The 19,771-nt window shown below is 39.7% G+C and overlaps 1 protein-coding gene across 1 annotated transcript; it reads left to right on the top strand.

Moving 5' to 3' along the window:
• The first annotated feature begins 764 nt into the window (after nucleotides 1–764).
• On the top strand, nucleotides 765–16,584 carry dctn2 (dynactin 2 (p50)). The gene is made up of 14 exons (XM_084348451.1): nucleotides 765–972; nucleotides 1,297–1,365; nucleotides 4,939–5,035; nucleotides 5,470–5,531; nucleotides 5,778–5,876; nucleotides 8,243–8,403; nucleotides 8,994–9,147; nucleotides 9,364–9,429; nucleotides 9,719–9,757; nucleotides 9,994–10,071; nucleotides 10,842–10,913; nucleotides 12,817–12,919; nucleotides 13,989–14,080; nucleotides 15,738–16,584. Exons 1-14 carry the CDS (start codon nucleotides 937–939, stop codon nucleotides 15,822–15,824), a joined length of 1,215 nt encoding a protein of 404 aa, XP_084204577.1. The 5' UTR covers nucleotides 765–936; the 3' UTR covers nucleotides 15,825–16,584.
• Nucleotides 16,585–19,771: the final 3,187 nt, after the last annotated feature.

The following is a 19,771-nucleotide window of genomic DNA, read 5'->3' as shown; positions in this document are numbered from 1 at the left end:
GACCACCGTTTAAGTAGCCTAAAGGTACAAATTTGACGATGCTTTATCCAATCATGTGATTACTTAGCAGAAGCAGTTATCAGCTAGTAGTTATGTAAAAAAAATCATTAAATGTCTTCAGATCACGTGTAGTATATATCTAGTATATAACATGCTATATGTGATGTAAAGTAGGTGATTATTTGACAAACAAACATGCACTACTAGCACATTATCGTATGTTATGTATTATCTCCAACTCTAGCTAAACATTGATGAGTTTTAAGTGAGTGAAGGAACACACAGTTGCACTCATTTCAGCATTTACTGGAATAAAAAAAACACTTCACTTGCCGGTGATCATTTTTTTCCAACAGAGTGAATCATCATCTCAGTCGACCACCTTCGGCCCATTGATGGAGCTCTTTTCTTGTACCTTTAGCGCCACCGTGTGACGCGTCTGCTACACTTCAGCCACACACTTCTGGAAAATAACGACAGAAAATGTTGTTGTTGAAACATATTAGGTATGAAATGCATCACGAGTGCGACATGAAACAGTGAGTTTGATGTGAAAATCACATTAAAAGATACTAAACAACATAAATCGGGCCGTTAGATCGTATTGGTCAAATGGTGCGCATGCGTAACGACGCTCCACTTTCTCGGGTGTGTTTGTTTCGTTGGTATTGGCAGGCCGTTTTGCGTTTTCCCGTTGATACAGCGAGCACATCACCGCCCACCCGCCCTCGCTCGCAACAAACCCAACGTACACGCTGTCAAATCAAGCTAGTGACCACATCAGCCTGGAAACGTCCGCCGGCTGAGAGACTGCTGGCTCATCTATCGTTAGCTTTTGTTACAGTTTGATTCGGTTCATCGATCATTTACACGTTTTAAGAACTGCTGTTTTATTCTATCGTGATTTGTTGGTCTACTCTTTGCTTCCCGCAGACAATGGCTGATCCTAAATACGCAAACTTGCCAGGAATTGTAAGTGGCTAACGCTAGCAGACAGATTAGCTAGATTGCTATATGGCAATGCTAGCTCCAGGCTGTGACAGCTAGGTTAGCTAACGTCTCTGCTGTTTACTGTGTTGTCTGCGTACTGTTTGCAGTTACTAAACAGCTAGCGTTGTTAATTGTAGTTTCTTGGTTACGTTTTTCAGCTAATGTTGTGTCCCGTGATGCAAACCACCAGAGAGCAAGTGTTAGCAAATACGTTTACGTTGAATGGGCCGGGGCGTTGGCCAGGCTAATGACAATAAACTGGATAACTGATCCTGTGCTATATTGTTTTCCTTATTGTTTCAACAGGCCTTTAACGAGCCGGACGTGTACGAGACCGGTGACCTTCCAGAAGATGACCAGGCTCAGTTTGAGTCGGTAAGTGGACGTTTTGAAGCCACTGGATGTGTCCGTTTGCAGACTGCTAGCTTGGTCGCTGCATATGTAGCTAACGTAGCTACCTGACAAGTGTGTGCACTTGAGATAACGGTAGTGATTTCTTCAATGTAATCCGTATGCATTATCCCTGTCACGATTACTTGGCTTAATATTACTACTCACATGGCAAGGCACTGATTGCAGCTCAGCAGTACTGTATCAATGCACCAATGTCATCATCAAGAATGTGATGTAACTTAATGAGCTGATTTATGAAGTTTATATTAATCGGTCACTGTATTTGTGCTGTCCTTACTAACTCTGCAAGGTAAATTGTGATCTCCCCTGTTATCCACCTAAAGTTGCAAGATTTGTTTATAACCACCTAGTGACTTAAAAGCATATGTCTCCAAAGATTATGCATACTTGTCTATATATCATTCAAAAGGCCAAGATGCCCTTTTAGGTTACTGCTTAACTCATCTTCTATAAACTATGCAAACTATTATATCTGCCTCCAAAATGTCACCCAAGCACCATTTTTTTTAATTAAAATGGCAAGGAACAAGATGTGCTGTGGATGTTTTTAACTCTGCCCTGATGAGGGTCTTGTGACTCTTATCTCACTGTTACCTAAGGGCAATGTTAAGCAGTCTTTCAGAGATAGTGGTTGTATTGCTAGAGTAGAGTATTTTTTAACTGTGATATTGGTAAGCACTTGGTGAACAGTTGAGGGATGCTGGTCTGACACTGCTTTTAAACATAACCAATTCTAATTGGCGTTTTCCCTTCCATGTTTCCACATTCGTTCTTCCCAAACCCTTGCCCTTGTTTTGACTCTCCCCAACCCCTCCTGGGACCATAGTTTGTACAAGTAAGACTGGCTCCGTTTTACTCTCAGTGAGCTTAATGCCATGCTTTTTTTATGCACGTTTTTAAAATCTCATATCCACTTTTCCTATCTCTATTGATTGGGCTGATGAAATGAAAAATGGATCGACGGAGTGACCCTTTTTGTGCTCTGTAATTCATCAATTTTTGATTGTTTTGAAGTGCAAGGAATTGATTCTTTTCCTCCTATTTGTTTTGCTCATTTAAACTATTCTAAGGGAATAATGATTGATGGCTCTTCAGCAGCATTTTAATTTGCTCTTTCACTGGGTCATGCTTTGACTAAGCAGTGAAGGCTCGTGTGTTTGTCTGTGTGAGTGTGAAGCGCATATAGGGGAAAGTGTTTGTTTACTTGTTTAAGATATTTCCCTTATTAACCTGTCATCATGTTCTAACAGTTGCTTCATGCCTAACATCACTATTCTGGCTAACTGGACTGTTGAGGCTCCTATACACTGTGTGATAACATCCTGCAGGTTCATTGCATTGTCACTCTGTGTACAGAATCTTTGCTGACTGTATGTTTGTCAGTTTTGGGTCACGTCAGGCTTTTCAATGAATCACTGCTGAATCATAGCATTGATGATGTAAATAGGGCAAATAAAGGCAAGCAGAAACACGTCATCTACTCCCGCAATCCATCTGCACTGCTGTTGTGTTTTGAAAATGGAGCCAAATAAATAACAAGCTTTGGTTTTGGCGCTGGCACTTCAATGTTCAAACATTTTCTTCTTTGCCAGATTTCTAAAATATTCTTTTTGTTTTGCCTCCAAATGCCGACTGCATTCAGAAATTGTGGTTACAATGTTGTGTTGGACAGTGTGTGCTATGTCAGTACATGCTGGGGTGCATCAGATTGGTATCTGCACCATAAATGACCTTTTTAAGTGGATCACACATTGGTCAGACATGACTGATCCAGATTTAGTTGACATCTTCTGACATTAAAAATGTGTTTTTTTTAGCGCCACAGCTATCCCTGGACATTAAAAAAACCACATGGATCAGTGTATCCCTGGTTTCATGTCACATTTAGTTTTGTTTTTAGATGTCAGTTGTAGTTGGAGTCACAGTGACAATTTGGTCCTGAACTTCCAACACTGTCAGACCGTTGACACGGACATTAGCAGGTCATCAGTGGATGTGACTCGCAGGGTGATCTGAGACCATCTTGAATTGATGACCAAAGATATCATTAGTGTTTCTGGCACAGCACCAAATCACACAGTGTATATGGACCTTGACTTGGATGAACTTGTTTAAGTACTTTGGTTTAGTCTAGCAGATTAATTTTAGATGAACTGCATGTTAAAAATCTAAATTGTATAATAGATTTCAATTTCTGTAACAGAATGCATTTTAGGGTTTCCCAGCATTTTAAGTTTCTTAACTTCTTAAACCACCATGTACCCTTCATTCTTACTCATGGATTGTCTTTAAACCACTAATCCCCTGCATCCATAGCATTAATGTTGTGAGACCTATAATGCTCTCCATGCGAGCATATAGTCGCACTGCATTATAATTTACAGTACGGTATCAAAGGAGAAAGTAACTTGTTGGTGTTAATGGACCATCTTACCACCCTGAGTCGGGGAAGAGAGAAAGAACTGGAGACGGTGTGAACAGTGTGTCTCCAGGGTTTTAGCAGCAACTCTCAGAACACTGCTTTCTTTCTTATCTTTCCCCTGACCAACTGTTCCTGCTGTGTGCATGGCATGTGATAACCACATTAATCTGTGTTGTCTCTCTCTCTCTCTCTCTCTCTCTCTCCCCCTACTTTTTTCTCTCCCTCTGCTCTTCCGTTACTTTCTCTAACTCTCTTTGGAAACCCAAGGAGCTGGTAAGAGCCTGACTAACCATCCTCCTCACTCCTCCTCCTCCTCCTCACTCCTCCTCCCTGCATTTGTGTAACCGTCTTGTGTTCTGTGTGTTTTCTCGGTCTGTGTTTTAATCTGAGTCTCTGTGTGAGCCCTGGACTCATGCCATCTATCTGTATGTGTCAGTGGTGTTTTAATCCTACCCATAGCTTCTAGCTCATCATAATCAATCACTAGGAAGTTTTGATTAAACGTTTTTTTGCGATTAGAATCACTAATCAAAAAAACGTCATTTAGAGAAGAAAGTGTTAGTGTCTTTGAGCTTTGGTTCTGCCTTTTTAGATTCATGCAACATTAATTTTTACCATAGTAGACTTATAATACATGGATGACATATTTTTGAAAGATGGTCTTACGAGTCTAGAATCAGGCCATGGTAAACTATGGCTGTGATATATTTAATTTTGCACATTTGTCTCTTGCCTGCCGGTACTCTAAATCATGTTGAAATAATCTGGCCAAAATAATGGCTCTGAAGCTCTTGTGAATTTTCCATGATTAATGGCTACAATGGCTTTTAATTTCTGAGGGTAACTGACCTTGGTGAGCAGAATTACATTTGTTGATTTAACCACATAATTCATAATCATTTTAAATCAAATTTGTGGCAATGATCAGGCGTAGAATTTCCTCTCGGATCTAACCAACCTGTCAACATATTTCAAGTCTACCTTGGGCTTTGAGACCTTTGGCTAACTGGCTCAGTAAGCCAAGGCTCATTTTGAAGTCTATCTGTTTAGTCTTACATGCTTTTTATGATTTTATGTTAATCTGACTTTGTTTCGTGGTGTTTTAATGACAGGAGGAGCTCTGCAGTGACAGCGTGGAGAGGATTGTGGTCAACCCTAACGCAGCCTATGACAAGTTCAAAGACAAGCACGTCACCACCAAAGGACTTGGTCAGTTGGTAGCAGATGATAACATTACTTCTTTTTTTTTAACTTATTTACTAGTAATAACTACTATGTTGTGCTGCAAAAAACACTAGTATTAGATTTATTGCGGCATTGTTGTATCAAACTGCATTAGTTTACGCTAGGTGTACCTAATAAACTGGCAACTGAGTGGTACTTCAATTAGTCTTGTACTACAAATTACTGTCAATACTCGGTATGTAAAACAACATTATTGTAATATTTACAATAGCTTTTATAGAATACAATATTTACTCTACGTAGTTATCAAAACAAACAACATTTAAAGGACATTTTCTAAATGCTCTTTGTAAAATGCAAGACTGGCAGACAAAGTTAACAGGTGCTGCCCTTTTACAGGTGTAATTAAACAGATCCTTTTGATTATTTGTCTTACAACCCATTTGTCTCTTTTTCAGACTTCTCAGACAGAATCAGTAAAAGCAGAAGAGTGGGCTATGAGTCTGGAGAATTTGAAATTGTGAGTACTTTCTGTTCAGCAGAAATTCAGCTTTAACTTTTCATTCTCTCACAAGATGTTCCAAGCTGAGGGTAACCGCCGTGTTTACATTTTTATTTCACTCGCTATTTTCCGATAGTGAGTTAAGAGGCTGCGATGATGTGTTTGTGTGATTGTTGGACTCGAGGCCATTCTCTCTGGATTAGACTCATTTTGGTCTTGTGTTCTATTCATACAATTTCTCCACTCTCTCTCATCCTCGTTCAGCTTGGAGAGGGCTGCGGAGTGAAGGAGACGCCCCAGCAGAAGTACCAGCGCCTGGTGAATGAGATCCAGGAACTCACTCAGGAGGTGGATACCATCCAGGTGAACTAATAGCAACACACACACATGCACCCAAGCACACTTCTCGCCTTGCCCAAAGGACTTGGCAAGGGATGGTACTCTGTGATTATCCCGCCTTTATCTTCCTGTCTGCACACAAATTCAGTCGCCTTTCACAGAGCCAGACTCTCCTTCACTCTGTCCCTCGACCACATCATCATGTATTCATTCAGCGGAGTGCAACCTTGTAGCTAGAACATCTTGGATGGTGGTATATTTATGTCCAGTTGTTGTTGTTGCACTACAGACCTGAATATCCAATCCAAAGCTTGGCTTCAATTCACCCTGAAAATGAGATTTGATTAAAACCAGTGTAGGTAATTGCTTTTCAAGACTTGCGTAGACCCCGCAGCCCACAAACTAATTAAAACGTGGGTGTCACTACCTTGGATAGAAATGGAGCAGGGCATGCTGCCCTAAGAGTCCAAACCCGAATAATTCAACATGTGAATTGGCAGTTTTTGTGACAGTATCCATGGGTTTCAGCTCATGCAGGTCGTAATGGCAGAATATTCAGCCTGACTTTCTGGAACAAGTTGCTACTCTGCTACAACCTCCAAATTGCACTTATGAAAGACCTCTGTGGAGCAATTGACTTTCTCATGGTAATGTGTGTCTATTCATCAGGCTGAGAGCAGTGAATGTAAAAAAGTCAAATGCTGCATGCTTCAGTGAGAACATAATGTTATCCACTGAGATAGACCAGGGAGAACACCAGGAATCTAACTGTGTGTGTCCAACGTTGATGCCATTGACCGTGCTTTGCTATTGTCAGTGTTGAAGAAGATTCTGGCATTTTATTTCAACCTAGGTCTCATAATTCTGACTGTTTTGGCTATGGGTCATGACTGCTGGCTTATGGAAAAAAATCATAACCACCATTATTTTGGTCAATATTGAGATCAGGATTAGGGATGGGCTGATTATCAGCCTGGCCGATTATCAGGGTGGATATTCAGCATTTTTCCGACTTATCTGTAGCCGTGTTTAAAATAGTTTAAATAGATTAGTTAAAAAATGCTGCTTCGGCTCTGATGCATTGTTCTGTCTCTGTCTGTATTCACCACTCTGTGATCTCACTCAGTGTCCCGCCCACAGCAGTCAGCTATCTGACTGGTTCCAATTCATAAGAAATTGCCTGTCAACACTAAATAATCTGGATCTGCAAAGTAACTAGTGGAAGCATAAAGTAGCAGAGAATGTAAATACTCAACAGACAATACTGAGTACCTCAATTGTACTTGAGTAAATATACTGTACTTGTCATAAATTGTTACAGTCAATCCCTGGTTATTCTAAAATTTGCTGTAAACATACAATGGTTACACACATCAGTTATCTGTGTCCTTGATAACTAATAATCAGTATTGGTATCTTCCCTGATAAAACCATATCAGTCAATATAACACAATAACTTTTTGACTTTGGATTTATCTTGCACTTATAATATAATATAAATATTGAGACCCTTTTAACATACGATGTGTATTATAATATTATTTTGGTGTACGAAATGTGAGAAAGGATTACTGAAATGTACTCTCTCATCCTCTTTGGATGCTCCAAGCTAGTACTGTAACAGCAAGGAGAGATGTGCATCAAAAGTGACGGCTGTCCTGATGTGGTTTTCACAAACGACTGCTCACTTGACTGCAGTGAGCTGAACTAAACGTGTCACAGCCTGGCTGAGAATGACTCTGGGCTTTTAGGAAGGAATGAAAGTGCATTACTGTGAAAGAAAGGGACGCGCTTGATATATAACGTGGCACAAAACAGGAGCATCAGAGATCGTTTTATCTCAATAATCTTGCTGTCATGATCGTTGGAAGCCAAAATCATAAATTCTATTAATTGCCCAGCCCCACTATTAGTCAAAATAATTTTCCCCGTACCACCTCTGTTGCGGAGAATCGGGGAAAAATAAACGCCAAAAAAACGCTCCAGTTTAAGAAAGCATATCAGAGACAGCAGCTCAAGCCTCCTAAAGCTTTCTGCATAAACTTACCAAATCATTTTCAAATTAGTTTTATTTTGTTATTTCATTTTGTTACCCTTAAGTAGATCCCCGTGGTTGGCTGCAACGTCTAATCCAATCCCAGGTTTAATTGCACCGCTTAATTCTCTTCTATCTCAAACACAATGTTAGAACAAATACAATTTGCATGTCTAGTGAAAGTGTGCATGTTTATGGATTCAGAACATTTTCCTTAATTTCCATTGATTTGTCATGGGACGCATGTTCTCAGAAAACAGACTTCTAGTCCTCGATTTCCTCAACCACCGCATTGCTGTTTACTGCTGCATAGAGCTCAGTTACTCAATGATCCCGGTGTTTCCTCTGTCTGCAGTCTGCCACAAAGGAAAGCAATGCAGAGGAGCGCCTGACCCCGGTGGTGCTTGCCCAGCAGGCAGCCCAGCTCAAACAGCAGCTGGTTTCTGCCCATCTCGACTCACTGCTGGGACCACAGGCACACATCAACCTGGCTGACCCAGATGGAGCGCTGGCCAGGTGAGCTGAGAAGACGACAAGCATCTGGAAACTGAAACCTGAAGCCTAAAACTATCAGACCCTGATGGAGTGATGGAAAAAGTAGATTGAGGAAATGGAAGTAGTCAGCAATAGATGGTTGGAGGCAAGGGCAGGGGAATTCATTTTCCTGAGCCTCTGACTAAAACCCAGACATAAGGAGGGAGCGAGTAATAAGGGTAAGGCAGTACAGCTGGTATCAATTGCTCACATAAATCCTGCTGATCTCAGTGAACTACCTAGGGAGAACGGATGGACAGATGATAGAGGAAGGGAAATAAAACTGGAGAAGGTGAGAGAAGGCGCAGAGAGAATGAAAACATACTGTTGCAACATGTCAGACCCAAGCATGAGGAAGATAGAGAGAGATGGTGACACAAGTGAGAGAATGGGAATAAAAAGTAATGAAAACTGTTCTAAAAAGATCCAAGCTCACCTTGAACTTTACAGTTTACAACAAAGCCTGAAAAGATTGGTACCAAGAGAGAAAGAGGGCACAGCAGCACATGGGGGCAGATAACAATATTGAGCATATAATCCTTTTGTGTCTCCCTTTCCTCCCTTTCCCGCAGACGTCTGCTCACCCAGCTGGAAGTGGCCAAGGGCAGCCGTGGCAGCGCTGCAGGAGACAGCAAGCCGACGGCTTCAGCTAAGGGCCCAGATGGAGTCGTACTCTACGAGCTGCACAGCAGACCAGAGCAGGAAAAATTCAATGAGTCTGCCAAGGTAAAGTGGAAGAATGTCTCGGATGTGAACGCATGTTTAAGCGGTATGATCAGCTAGACGTGTTTTTGTTTTCATTCTCATGAGATAAATGTCAGAGTATTCGATGGCAATAAACAGGACAAAAGGCAGGAAGGTGTGTGCGTGGGCGTTTTATGTGTGTCTTGTGGGATGCTGTTGTCACTGCCAGCCATGTGTTGCCTTGTTCTGTCCCTGTAGATGGCAGAATTGGAGAAGCGTCTTGCTGAGCTGGAGATCGCTGTTGGCTCAGGATCAGACAAGCAGGTACACACCAACAAACATGCACGCGCACACACACACACACACACACACACACACACACACACACACACACACACACACATCCTCTCTCAAGCCTTTCTCTTTCATTCACACTAATTCTGTTTATCTCTTTCACTCTCACACCAGCAGCATTTTCATGCTCCTGTTGCTGTGTAACCATCCACAAAGTGAAATTAAAAAAAAATCTTCCACTTGATTTATGTAAATTATGGGGGAGGCTTCGTTGCTTCTTGTTAAAATGTACTTCTCCCTCTTTGTGTTGATGTTGCAGGGACCTCTTAGTGCTGGCGTACAAGGAGTCAGTTTGATGGTAAGAAGTCAGCTACTTTCTTGTGGGAACACACTGTATGGAGTTTGTGTCTGTATTCATAACACTGTGTATCTGATGTGCAGCCAGAGAACTGGGTCATACTTCAAAGATGACATCAGTTCCTCCAAGTTTGTTTATTGCTACTGTGCCAGTGGTAAGAGCAAGGACACAAAGTTCTGTCTGCAAACTTATATATAACTTGTGTGTGTGTGTGTTTTTTTGCTTGTTTGTTTCAGGACACCATAGAGCTCCTGCAGGCGAGAGTCAGCGCACTGGACTCTGCTACTCTGGACCAAGTGGAGGCCAGACTGCAGGTAACTCATCCATGTTCAGCATACAGAACGGTGTTAGTGGGGAAATGTAGGCTTTTGGTATAAATAAAATAATCAGTTGTGATTTGATTACAACTGATTATTCTATGTATTATCATTATATTTATTTGTACAGCATATTTCCCAGAGAAACCGTAGTTTTTAAAAAAGAATGCTGAAATGTGCGTTTGCTGTGTTTCAGGGAGTTCAATGACAAGCTCAATATATTATCTATATGTGTTCGTTACAAAGAATGTAAATCAAATGTAAATCCAATATAAAAATTTGATTTTCCATCTTCGTTTTTTTTTTTTTCTCTTTTGCTTTGTCATATTTTCGGAAGCCTTTTTGACTTTTTCTTTGACTGTCCCTTATTAAATAAACTAAACTAAAAAGAAACAACACAAAAAACAAGATGTCAGCCCTTCCTCTGACTCTGGTATATAATGGTATTTACTGTAGCTTACTCTGTCTTTTTGAAACATCCCCTAGCACTGGATGGTTATTGAAACTCAGTGAAAGGAATAGTTCAGTTGCTTTGTGGTGAAGTGCTGATAAACACTTGTGTTGTATCTTCTTAACTTTTAAAATCTGCCAGTTTTTCATACATTTTGCTTACTTGTAGTGTAGCCCGCTAGAAGAACCTGTCGTTATACCGCAGTATTGATACTAACCTAATCCATGCTTGTCTGTTTTCCTGTTACGTATCTGAATGTCCTCTGAATACCTCTCGCACTAAGATAAATAATTAACTTTTTACCCCTCCCATTCAGAGTGTCCTCGGGAAGATGAATGAGATTGCTAAACACAAGGCGGCAATTGAAGACGCTGATACACAAAACAAGGTTTGTAATCCCTGTACATTCATCAGTGCACACTAATCGAGTAATCAGCTCAGATGCTCTCATACAGAATGGCATCTTAAAAGTCCACCTGTGAATTCTCCGTTACAAAAGACTTAAAGATGGAAGATTTCCTTTGATCCTAAGTTGTTTAATATGTCCAATAATCATGTAGCGTCACAGAAGATAACCTTCATAGTTCAGTCTGGGTGACAAGATGTCAATTTAGAAGATGTTCACTAATACTTGACGGCTCTGACAGTTGGACTAAACAGCAGAGAGCAGCAGCATCATAAGTTAAATTTTGAATTTAGTGCTGTCCGTAACAAACAGCTTTTGGTATTCTGGGAATTTTGAGTCAGTAATGAATCAAGCTTCTTTCAGGTTTTTCATGTTAGATTTATGTGAGATCTGCATGATCTACATACAAAGTACTTGTGTGCTTTAGACATCAATTGCTCTAAAGTGCTGTACTCTTAAAAGGCCAGAAGGGGGCAGGACATGTTAATTATATCATTAAGGTGAAGGATAAAGTCAGACGATGTGGTTTACTTTGGATAAATAAGGTTATTGTACATTGCTTTTTTTAAACTTTGTTTATTGGATTTTGCAAGAACAAACAAGTATGTTATCAGAGCACTTAAAATCTAAAAAGGATGATATTCACTTCATAGAAACACATTAGTGTAATAATTCACATATTGCCAAACGGCATACAAAGACTGAGAAAAATAAAGTAACAGAACTATAGTCAAACAATTAAAACAAAACAAACCATTGTTACTGTCAATAGTAAACTATCCATAATAGACTCTTATAGTCAGGACAGCAGCATATCACCCACACCACAACAAAATAATATAGACACTATTCCAAACTGCAGAAGTTGCTTCAATCAGCAGTGTGTGGAAATGTATTTTCCTAACAAATTGGAAAAATTGACCCCATATTTCCCCAAATTAACTGAAGGTGCCACTCAACAGACGTCTGATATTTTTGTTTTCCACTCTAAGAAAAAAAAAGACGTCTCTTTTCCAGTGGGTATGAGACGGGGGTGTACATTGCTGTCTGACTCTTTAGGAGTCTATGATGTACTGTGCTTGTGACTTACTAAATAAGGTGTGTGACTGCATCACTGTTCTTCAACTACCTAACCTCATTGTTATTGCACTCACAATAACCAAGCCTATATCTTTAGAGATAAAATGCAGCTGAAAATGAAAAGTGCAAATATCAAGCAATGCAAGCAATATTTGTAGCATTCGATAAGGGTTGCAACAGTATGAGATTTTCACAGTTAGATAACCTCAGAAGATATCACCGTTTCATGTTACACGGTATATCACAATAATTGTTATTGTCAGTTAATGACCCTTAGAGGAAGGAAAAGGGAAGGTTTATCTTTCGGTTCAACAAATGCTTACTGTAATTTCACAAAAAAGTTCAAATATGTATATTTTTCAGAAACACTAATACAGTAGAGTTTATACTGTGCATAAGCAAATAAACACAGTATGATCAATCAAAATGATCATTTTTTATTCCACATTATATCTCAGAACTGGTATAACCCTACATTTAATAGCACGGTATTATGAAGTTTAAATGGAGGTGATCCAGTGTATTTTAACAATAAGTGCAGGTATGTACACAGAAACATGAAAGTCCCCACATTGTTCAGATGTAGACTGCACAGCCAGATTGTCACAGTAACACTATTAATCATAGACAGGGTTGTCTGAATTTGTTTATCAGTGTGCATTAGAAATATTTACAGTACAATAATAACTATTGCATCAGGCAACAAAGGACAAAACTGTGACCTTGGACAAAAGAAACATGCTTTTTTTTTATCTGGAAGGCTTAATGTTGGTATTCAATGTGCCTGTATGTGCTCACCTGTCAGGTGTCGCAGCTTTATGACGTGGTGCAGAAGTGGGATGCCATGTCCACTTCTATACCTCAGGTGGTGCAGAGGCTTGTCGCTGTCAAGGAGTTGCACGAGCAAGGTAACACACAGGAATGGGAACTATTTTACAGTGCTGCAGCCTGAGACTTATGTTCCCTCACATAAATCTCTAAACCACAAGACAATATGAGCTGTTGAGTGAGAGGAGTTTACTATCATATCACTTTGCCCCATAACAATACATGAATGTTCTGGTGTTGAGTAATTGGTTCAAATATTGTAACAATATTGCTCTAGGGGCACATTTCACCCCAGTAGTGATGATAACAATGAAAACTTGTATAATTTATGTTCTTTTATGTGGGAGAAGAACCTTGAAATGACACCCATGAGAGTTCAAGGAGAGGATGTATGTAGGTTAGTGGGGGGTGGGGAGTGGCATTAAAGATTCAAAATATGTAGGATGTAGCCACAGAACATAACAGGGTGTGAACCCCGGATCATGTGTCAGACAGCGTCTGTGCTGGGAAGTAATACTTGGCCTGAAAGATTTGCATTTGCAATGGGAACGCGTGTGAGACAAAAGATGAAAACTAAGCGAAAATTGGATTCAAACGGATAATAGATTTAGCCAAAACCATGCCATTCTATTATAACAAAGGGCAAAAAATCACTGAAAGGGAGCCTGAGAATGGTAATAGAATTAGACTAAATCTGGCAATACTGTTAAACACCCCCTCAGGGAGAAAGAGATGCACATTATCATCTTTTTATTATTTAGCACATGAAAGCAGAACCTTGGCATTAATAGATTGTATTGATAATTCATTCCTGAGAGCTGAAGGGGTCATTTATCATCCTGACTGTGTTCGCACCAATCTGTCACAGTCTGCAGCTAAAGTGTTCAATGGGGTTTAGCTGCATCCACTTAATGTTTCTCCACTGATCTTTCTGTACAGATGAAGGCAAACAAGTGAAAGAAAAAAAGTTTAATCTGTCAAGCAGTCATACATCCGTTTCAGATTATTTATCTCCCCTCACTTTGGCTGAGAGCAAAGACAACATTACATTTTTTAAGCAAGTTTTTAACTGTACATTTGAGAACTAATACTATTCTCTCTACGCTCTTGCCTCTGGGTTTCACTTCATCCAACCCCATCAACTTGTAGCCATGCAGTTTGGCCAGCTGCTGACCCACCTGGACACCACTCAGCAGATGATCAACAACTCTCTGAAGGACAATAACACCCTGCTAACACAGGTAGGAAGTTCAAGATAAATCTTTTTAACACTGCCGGAGTGTGGAACAAGTTTGGCCACTTAAATGTCCACGTCGTGTGCGATCTACTGCAATCATAGGACCATTGGGATGAGGCCAGTGGATATGCATGTGTGGTGAATGAATGAATGAACCAATCTAATACAGGAAATAAACCTTTTCTATAGTCAGAGACTGAAAGGCATTATTTTAAAAAAGATAGAAACCCAGTAAACACCTGCTGTAGCTTCTTCACTCCAGATGTTTTTTAACAGCATGATTGAACATGTTGGATTAGCTTAGAAAAAAAGAAAAGAAAACTTGACAAACCCAACCGCGTGGCAATAACCTCTTTGTGTAGGGAATAAATGATCGGTGTCCTCTAACACAATTTGAAGTGTTCTGTAAGGCCAAAAGTAATAATGTAACACAGTGCAGCGGCCCATCAGAAGGACTGAGGCTGTCTAAAGCCTCCTTTGGGCTCAGTCAATACTCAACCTCTGCTTTCACAGGTCAAGGCTTCTAGCTACATGGAAAAAGCAGCACCGCCACAAGAAAAGCTTCTTTTTAGTGTTTGTTGAAACTTCTAATATGAAATCATAAAAGTTCTGGTCTTATTTCTTCATAGACTTACACTGTATTCTGCAGTGGTGTCGTGAGGCTTTAGAAGATCACTGAATCTGATGTTCAAATGGTTTCACAGAAAATGTCATTTTTTTTGTTGCAAGCACAGTTTTTCTGTCACCTCCTGGATCAACATTGCTCAATAGTGCCAGCTTTTAATAGCATTTTCAGTATTTCTTTGTATGTTTTAATTCCCTGTGAACTTGACCTCACACATCCATGACAGATTTATGTAAATATAATGTAATGGGGCTTAGGCTTGCTACAGTAGTTGGTGTTACCCGGTGTTCAGGTGTACAGCTCCAGCACGGAGTAGCAGGAGTCACACTTCACTAATAACGTGACGGTAGTAAGGAGAGTTAACTGACTTCAAGATAAAAGTCAACTTGTGTTTCGCCACTCAAATGCTTTTAATGTAAAGCTGGGTTAGGAGAAATGTTTTGTTTGCATTAGCAAACCCGCCCAGGGAAAACAGATGGATATAAGCATTGTGCTGTGGAATACTTATTTGCACACAGTCGCTGTTTTAAATAAACAAATTAACACAGCGCTTGACAGATAGTGAGCACCTTTTCTTCTAAAAAGCCCGGTGTACCAGGTAACACCGATGTTGTCACAAGCTTATTAGTATGTACTTTTTCTTTAACTGATCAACCCAATAATTATTTTTTACCAATCATTTAGTACATAGGAATGTTAAAAGAATGAAACCACTTCCTAAAATGATGTTTTTAAACTAACCCTAACCTTGTTTTGTCTTTATTTTAACTCCCAGAGCTCATATATCTTGTTTTGTCCAGCCAACTTTTCTAAACCAGTTTGCTGCCTCCCCAAATCCTGCCTTTAAAAAACAATCTTGACTCCATATCCACTCTTTCCGTCTCTACATCTTCTCTATATCTGCATATTTTCCTGCCTCCCCTCAACTCATTCTCTCCACCACAGCTTCTTTCCCGCCACTTCTCTCTCCTCTGCCTCATCAGTATGTCTCTCTTGTAACCTAATTGAGCTTTTTTTCTCCCCCTCTTGCCCCCAGGTCCAACAGACAATGAAGGAAAACCTGGTGGCTGTAGAAGAGAACTTTGCAGCGCTAGATCAGAGGATTAAGAAGCTCTCCAAATAAACGGTGGCAGAGTTTGAACCGGTCCAGGAGAGTGTAGAACATGGACACAAAAGAGTTGGCTAGAGAGCACAGAGAGCACTCTGTCCTGTCTGGCCATCCTTCTCTTGCTCTCTACTTTGCCTCTGCCTTTTTTTCACTAAGTGGAATGTTTAGAAAGTTGGAAATGATGGAATTACAAAAAAAAAAGAAAAAAAGGAGACCAAATGTTCTTGTTCACCCTCCTTTCCTCTTCCTTTCTCTTTCATCAAATTGATATCCACTTAAAACACATTTGTCAACTCTACATGCCACTGATCGCAGTCCCCTGTTAAGCTTATTGAGTTTTAGACTGGATTGTTTTTATAATTATTAGTATGAAATATAAGAAATTCCTCCATTCCTTTTGGAACCTCACACTAATACTTGATTTGTACTGTATATTCTGGTAAAATTAAATGGATCACAGCTATGTCGGGTTGTTGGATGACGCATTAAAAAATGTTGTCGACTGTATAAAAATCAAAATCAAGATCTATTGTCTTCTAGTGTTGTAGCAGGAGCGCACGTGTGTGCGAGTGTCGGGGCCAAGTCACGGAAGGAAAGCTTGTAAATATGCCTGTGTACCTTATTGTTTCTTCACGCTCAGTCGCTTGTAACTATATTATTATGACTGAGACCGGACACCACAGACAAACTTTTAATCTGCTTTGTCATTGCCTACAAGTCAACTGTATTGTTCATCTGTGGTCATGGAAACTGATCAATAAACAAAGTGCGATGAGCTTGGCTCTTTTTTGTTTCATGAGATGAAGATCCCTTTTATAATGATCACTTAATAGTTGACAGAGATGCCCACTTCATAACAAAAATCAAGATACTGTTAATCTTACCATCTTACCACATTCCTAAATGGCACGTTTGTTTGTCGGTTATGCGAACATGTCTGGGCAGATACCTGAACAGTTTGAAGACGTCAGATGAACATAGGGATGATGAAAGATTACATGGAAGGTGATGAGTCATCAACTATTGGTATGTGCAAACATAACCACAAAACTTTGTCATGTAAAATTATGTTTTACAGAGAGTTACATGTTGCATATGAAACACATTTTAAAATCTTAATCCTGAATAAGCAGCATACAGGTATTCAAAATCTTATTTTAAAAAATACTCGTGTTTTAAGTCATGTAAGGAACTGTTACGCCCATTTATGAACACTAGGTGGCAGCACAGCATCTAATAAAAAAAAGGTCAACCTGGCGTTCAGCTTTAAGAGATAGTGCCAATTAGAAGTTATTTTGCCATACTTTCAGATAATTCTAATATATACATTTTTGAAATGATTTTATTTACCAGGAATGTTGTCATTTAGATTTAAAATCAGCAGCATAAAAAGTTACACATAAAAGAACAAACAACAAACTTAAACAACTTAATATTTCACATAAAAGAAACAAGCGACAGACTCCAAACAAGCAACAACTGCATCAAGGCAATGGATTTACCAGGACACATGCATTCGGTGATCAAATACAGTAGTCCTTAATCCAATTCTTATACTTTTCCATACTGTAGCTCACACCATGATGCAGTGTTGTAAAAAGAACCCAAAACTAATACCTGATTAAAAGTAAAGATATCGTGTTGAAATATTCCTCTGTGAAAGTAATACTCTAAGTGAAAGTCACCCACACAAATAGTACTTGTACAGTACAGATATCCGGTATTTTTCAGATCATCGGAGTGAGTTTTTTTCTTATCCGATTGCCGATAGAATACATTTAAAGATGTGCTACTTTGGCTCTGATGCAGCACACAATCTGCATATTGAATAAAGACATCAAATAAATGTAATCAAGTAAAAAGTACAATACTTGCCTCCAACATGTAGTTGAGTGGAAGTGTAAAGTAGCAGAAAATAGAAATAGTATACACAAGTAAAGTACAAGTACTTAAAGATTTTAATCAAGTTACATTCCATCACAGCCAAGATGTGGGTGCAAAAACTTTTAAAAGCACTTTCTCACTTCACGTACTAACAATCCTTAGTTACATTTCCTTGAACGAGTATCTTGACATTCTTGACCAACTGGATTTGAAATGGTTAGGAGGAGCTAAATTCAGACACCGCCTACAATGTAAAAATTACATTCAGGAATTATTTGAATACTTGAGGTTGCCTGGTGGTCAACGGCTTAAACGAGGACACCTCCCTGGTTTATGTCCGGCTAAGGACCTTTATTACCCATCATTCCCCATCTGTCCCTCCTCATTTCTCTCATAACTCTACACTATTAGCTATTGATACTCAGTAAGACCATTGCCCTTACATATTACACAGCAAATGTTCTTTTCTCATTGCAAACACAACCAGAGTTATACGTAACAGCAAATGAAGACATACAGAGTAAAACTAGTCCAATACTTCCATCATTCACTAAGGAAATTAACACAAGGCACCCACTGAATTTCTGTGTGAGGTCAGCCTCAAATCCATTTGGCATTAGTCGGTTTATAACGAGCATTAAAACGAAAAGCTGGCTCATGTTAGATGTCAGGTGATGGTATTAGTGACAAAGCCAGACAGGTTAGCACAGAGTAGGTTAAGGATCAGGTGGTTCTGATGAGTCATCCGGACACAGCCCGCTGTAGTCCAGAGGTCAGTTTCATGATAGCATTTACCTCTTCAGCTGGATAAAAACCTTTTTTCAAACATGTGTGCCTCTGGATAATTTGGCTCTGAATTAGACATAATATATGATTACTGCGGATTTCTCCTTTACTTTAGCAGAGTTTTATGGCTGCCTCTTATTGCCTATATCTGCTTTTATTTGTAACTTATCTATAAAAGATTACCCAAAGTGCTGAGCAGCTTTGTGTTTCCCCTAAATGTGGGTGGACTTCACCACTGGCCTGCTCGGTCAGGACATATCAAGTGTGACTTGCAGGGAATTAGATCCAGAGCTCCAACTTAGAAGGGAATGCCCCAGATGAGCACAGAGACATACCATGTACAGTATATCATGTTATACCGCATTTGTCCTTCTATTTTGGGTGTGCTAGATTGGGGCAGCCCATGAAGGCCCTTCTGTTAAGACGCATTTATGCTCAATTACAAACTGAAGATTACCAAGAGCTCAGCCCAAAACGTTGTTATTAACGGCATTTTGTTTCAGACTGAAGCTCTCTATGTGGCCCTGTGTATGATCGAGGACAGGAGGACAGTGAGTGAATGATAATACTGAACCCCCTCCACTCAGAAGCAGAGGGGTACGTATCCAAACAAAGCTTTTAGTAACATGAATGACACTTTAGCTTCAATCATTCTTAACTCTACAGTGAAATTGCAGCTACTTATTTATATATGGAGCCCAAACCAACCTGCACTCCACTGGCCAAAGTAAATATTGAAGTCCTCAGGCAGCACAGAGCAGCTGAACGCAGAGGAGGCCATAGGGAGCACCAATTGCTCCAAAATCTCAGTTTCTGGTGCTGATATGAGGGGAAACTAAGAGGAGAGGAAGAAAAAAGGATGGAGTGAGAGCCTGGAGTGTGTGTCTCGCTGCCAGTATACCCACCTGTTCAGACAGGCTTTTTAAAGTTTAATGCCTCACAGTCTCTTGCTCGTGCTTGTTTATATGCCTTTGACTTTTATGTCTCATCTTTGACACATATGTCGGTGCCAAGAAAAATGGAGAAATCGCAGCTGTCTGTATTGCACTAATACTGAGATTGTTGAGACAATGTAAACAAAATCAAGAAAATAACTAAAGGCACCGAGTTTGACTATTTGAGTAATTTAAAGGTTGTGGAAATGTCAGTGTTTTTGCCTTTAATATAGAGCTTACGAATTTTTTTCCCTTTTTTGTAACAAATGAAATGAAATAAATAAAATAAAATGGAGGCAGCTAAAAGTAGAATCAGAGAAAGAAAAGCAAAAAAAAAATGCTGCAGAGAAGAGAAAG

This window comes from Pagrus pagrus, assembly GCF_965226575.1.
Source record: "Pagrus pagrus genome assembly, chromosome: 3".
Classification (NCBI taxonomy): domain Eukaryota; kingdom Metazoa; phylum Chordata; class Actinopteri; order Spariformes; family Sparidae; genus Pagrus; species Pagrus pagrus.
The sequence above is the reverse complement of the archived record's forward strand: the minus strand, read 5'-3'. Positions and strand labels throughout refer to the sequence as shown.

Excerpts from the sequence above, each read along its gene's own strand:
- dctn2 (XM_084348451.1), top strand. The coding sequence starts at position 937 with ATGGCTGATCCTAAATACGCAAACTTGCCAGGAATT. Across the intron at positions 1,366-4,938 it reads ACCAGGCTCAGTTTGAGTCG|GAGGAGCTCTGCAGTGACAG; the intron begins GTAAGTGGACGT and ends TTTTAATGACAG. Across the intron at positions 5,036-5,469 it reads CGTCACCACCAAAGGACTTG|ACTTCTCAGACAGAATCAGT; the intron begins GTCAGTTGGTAG and ends TCTCTTTTTCAG.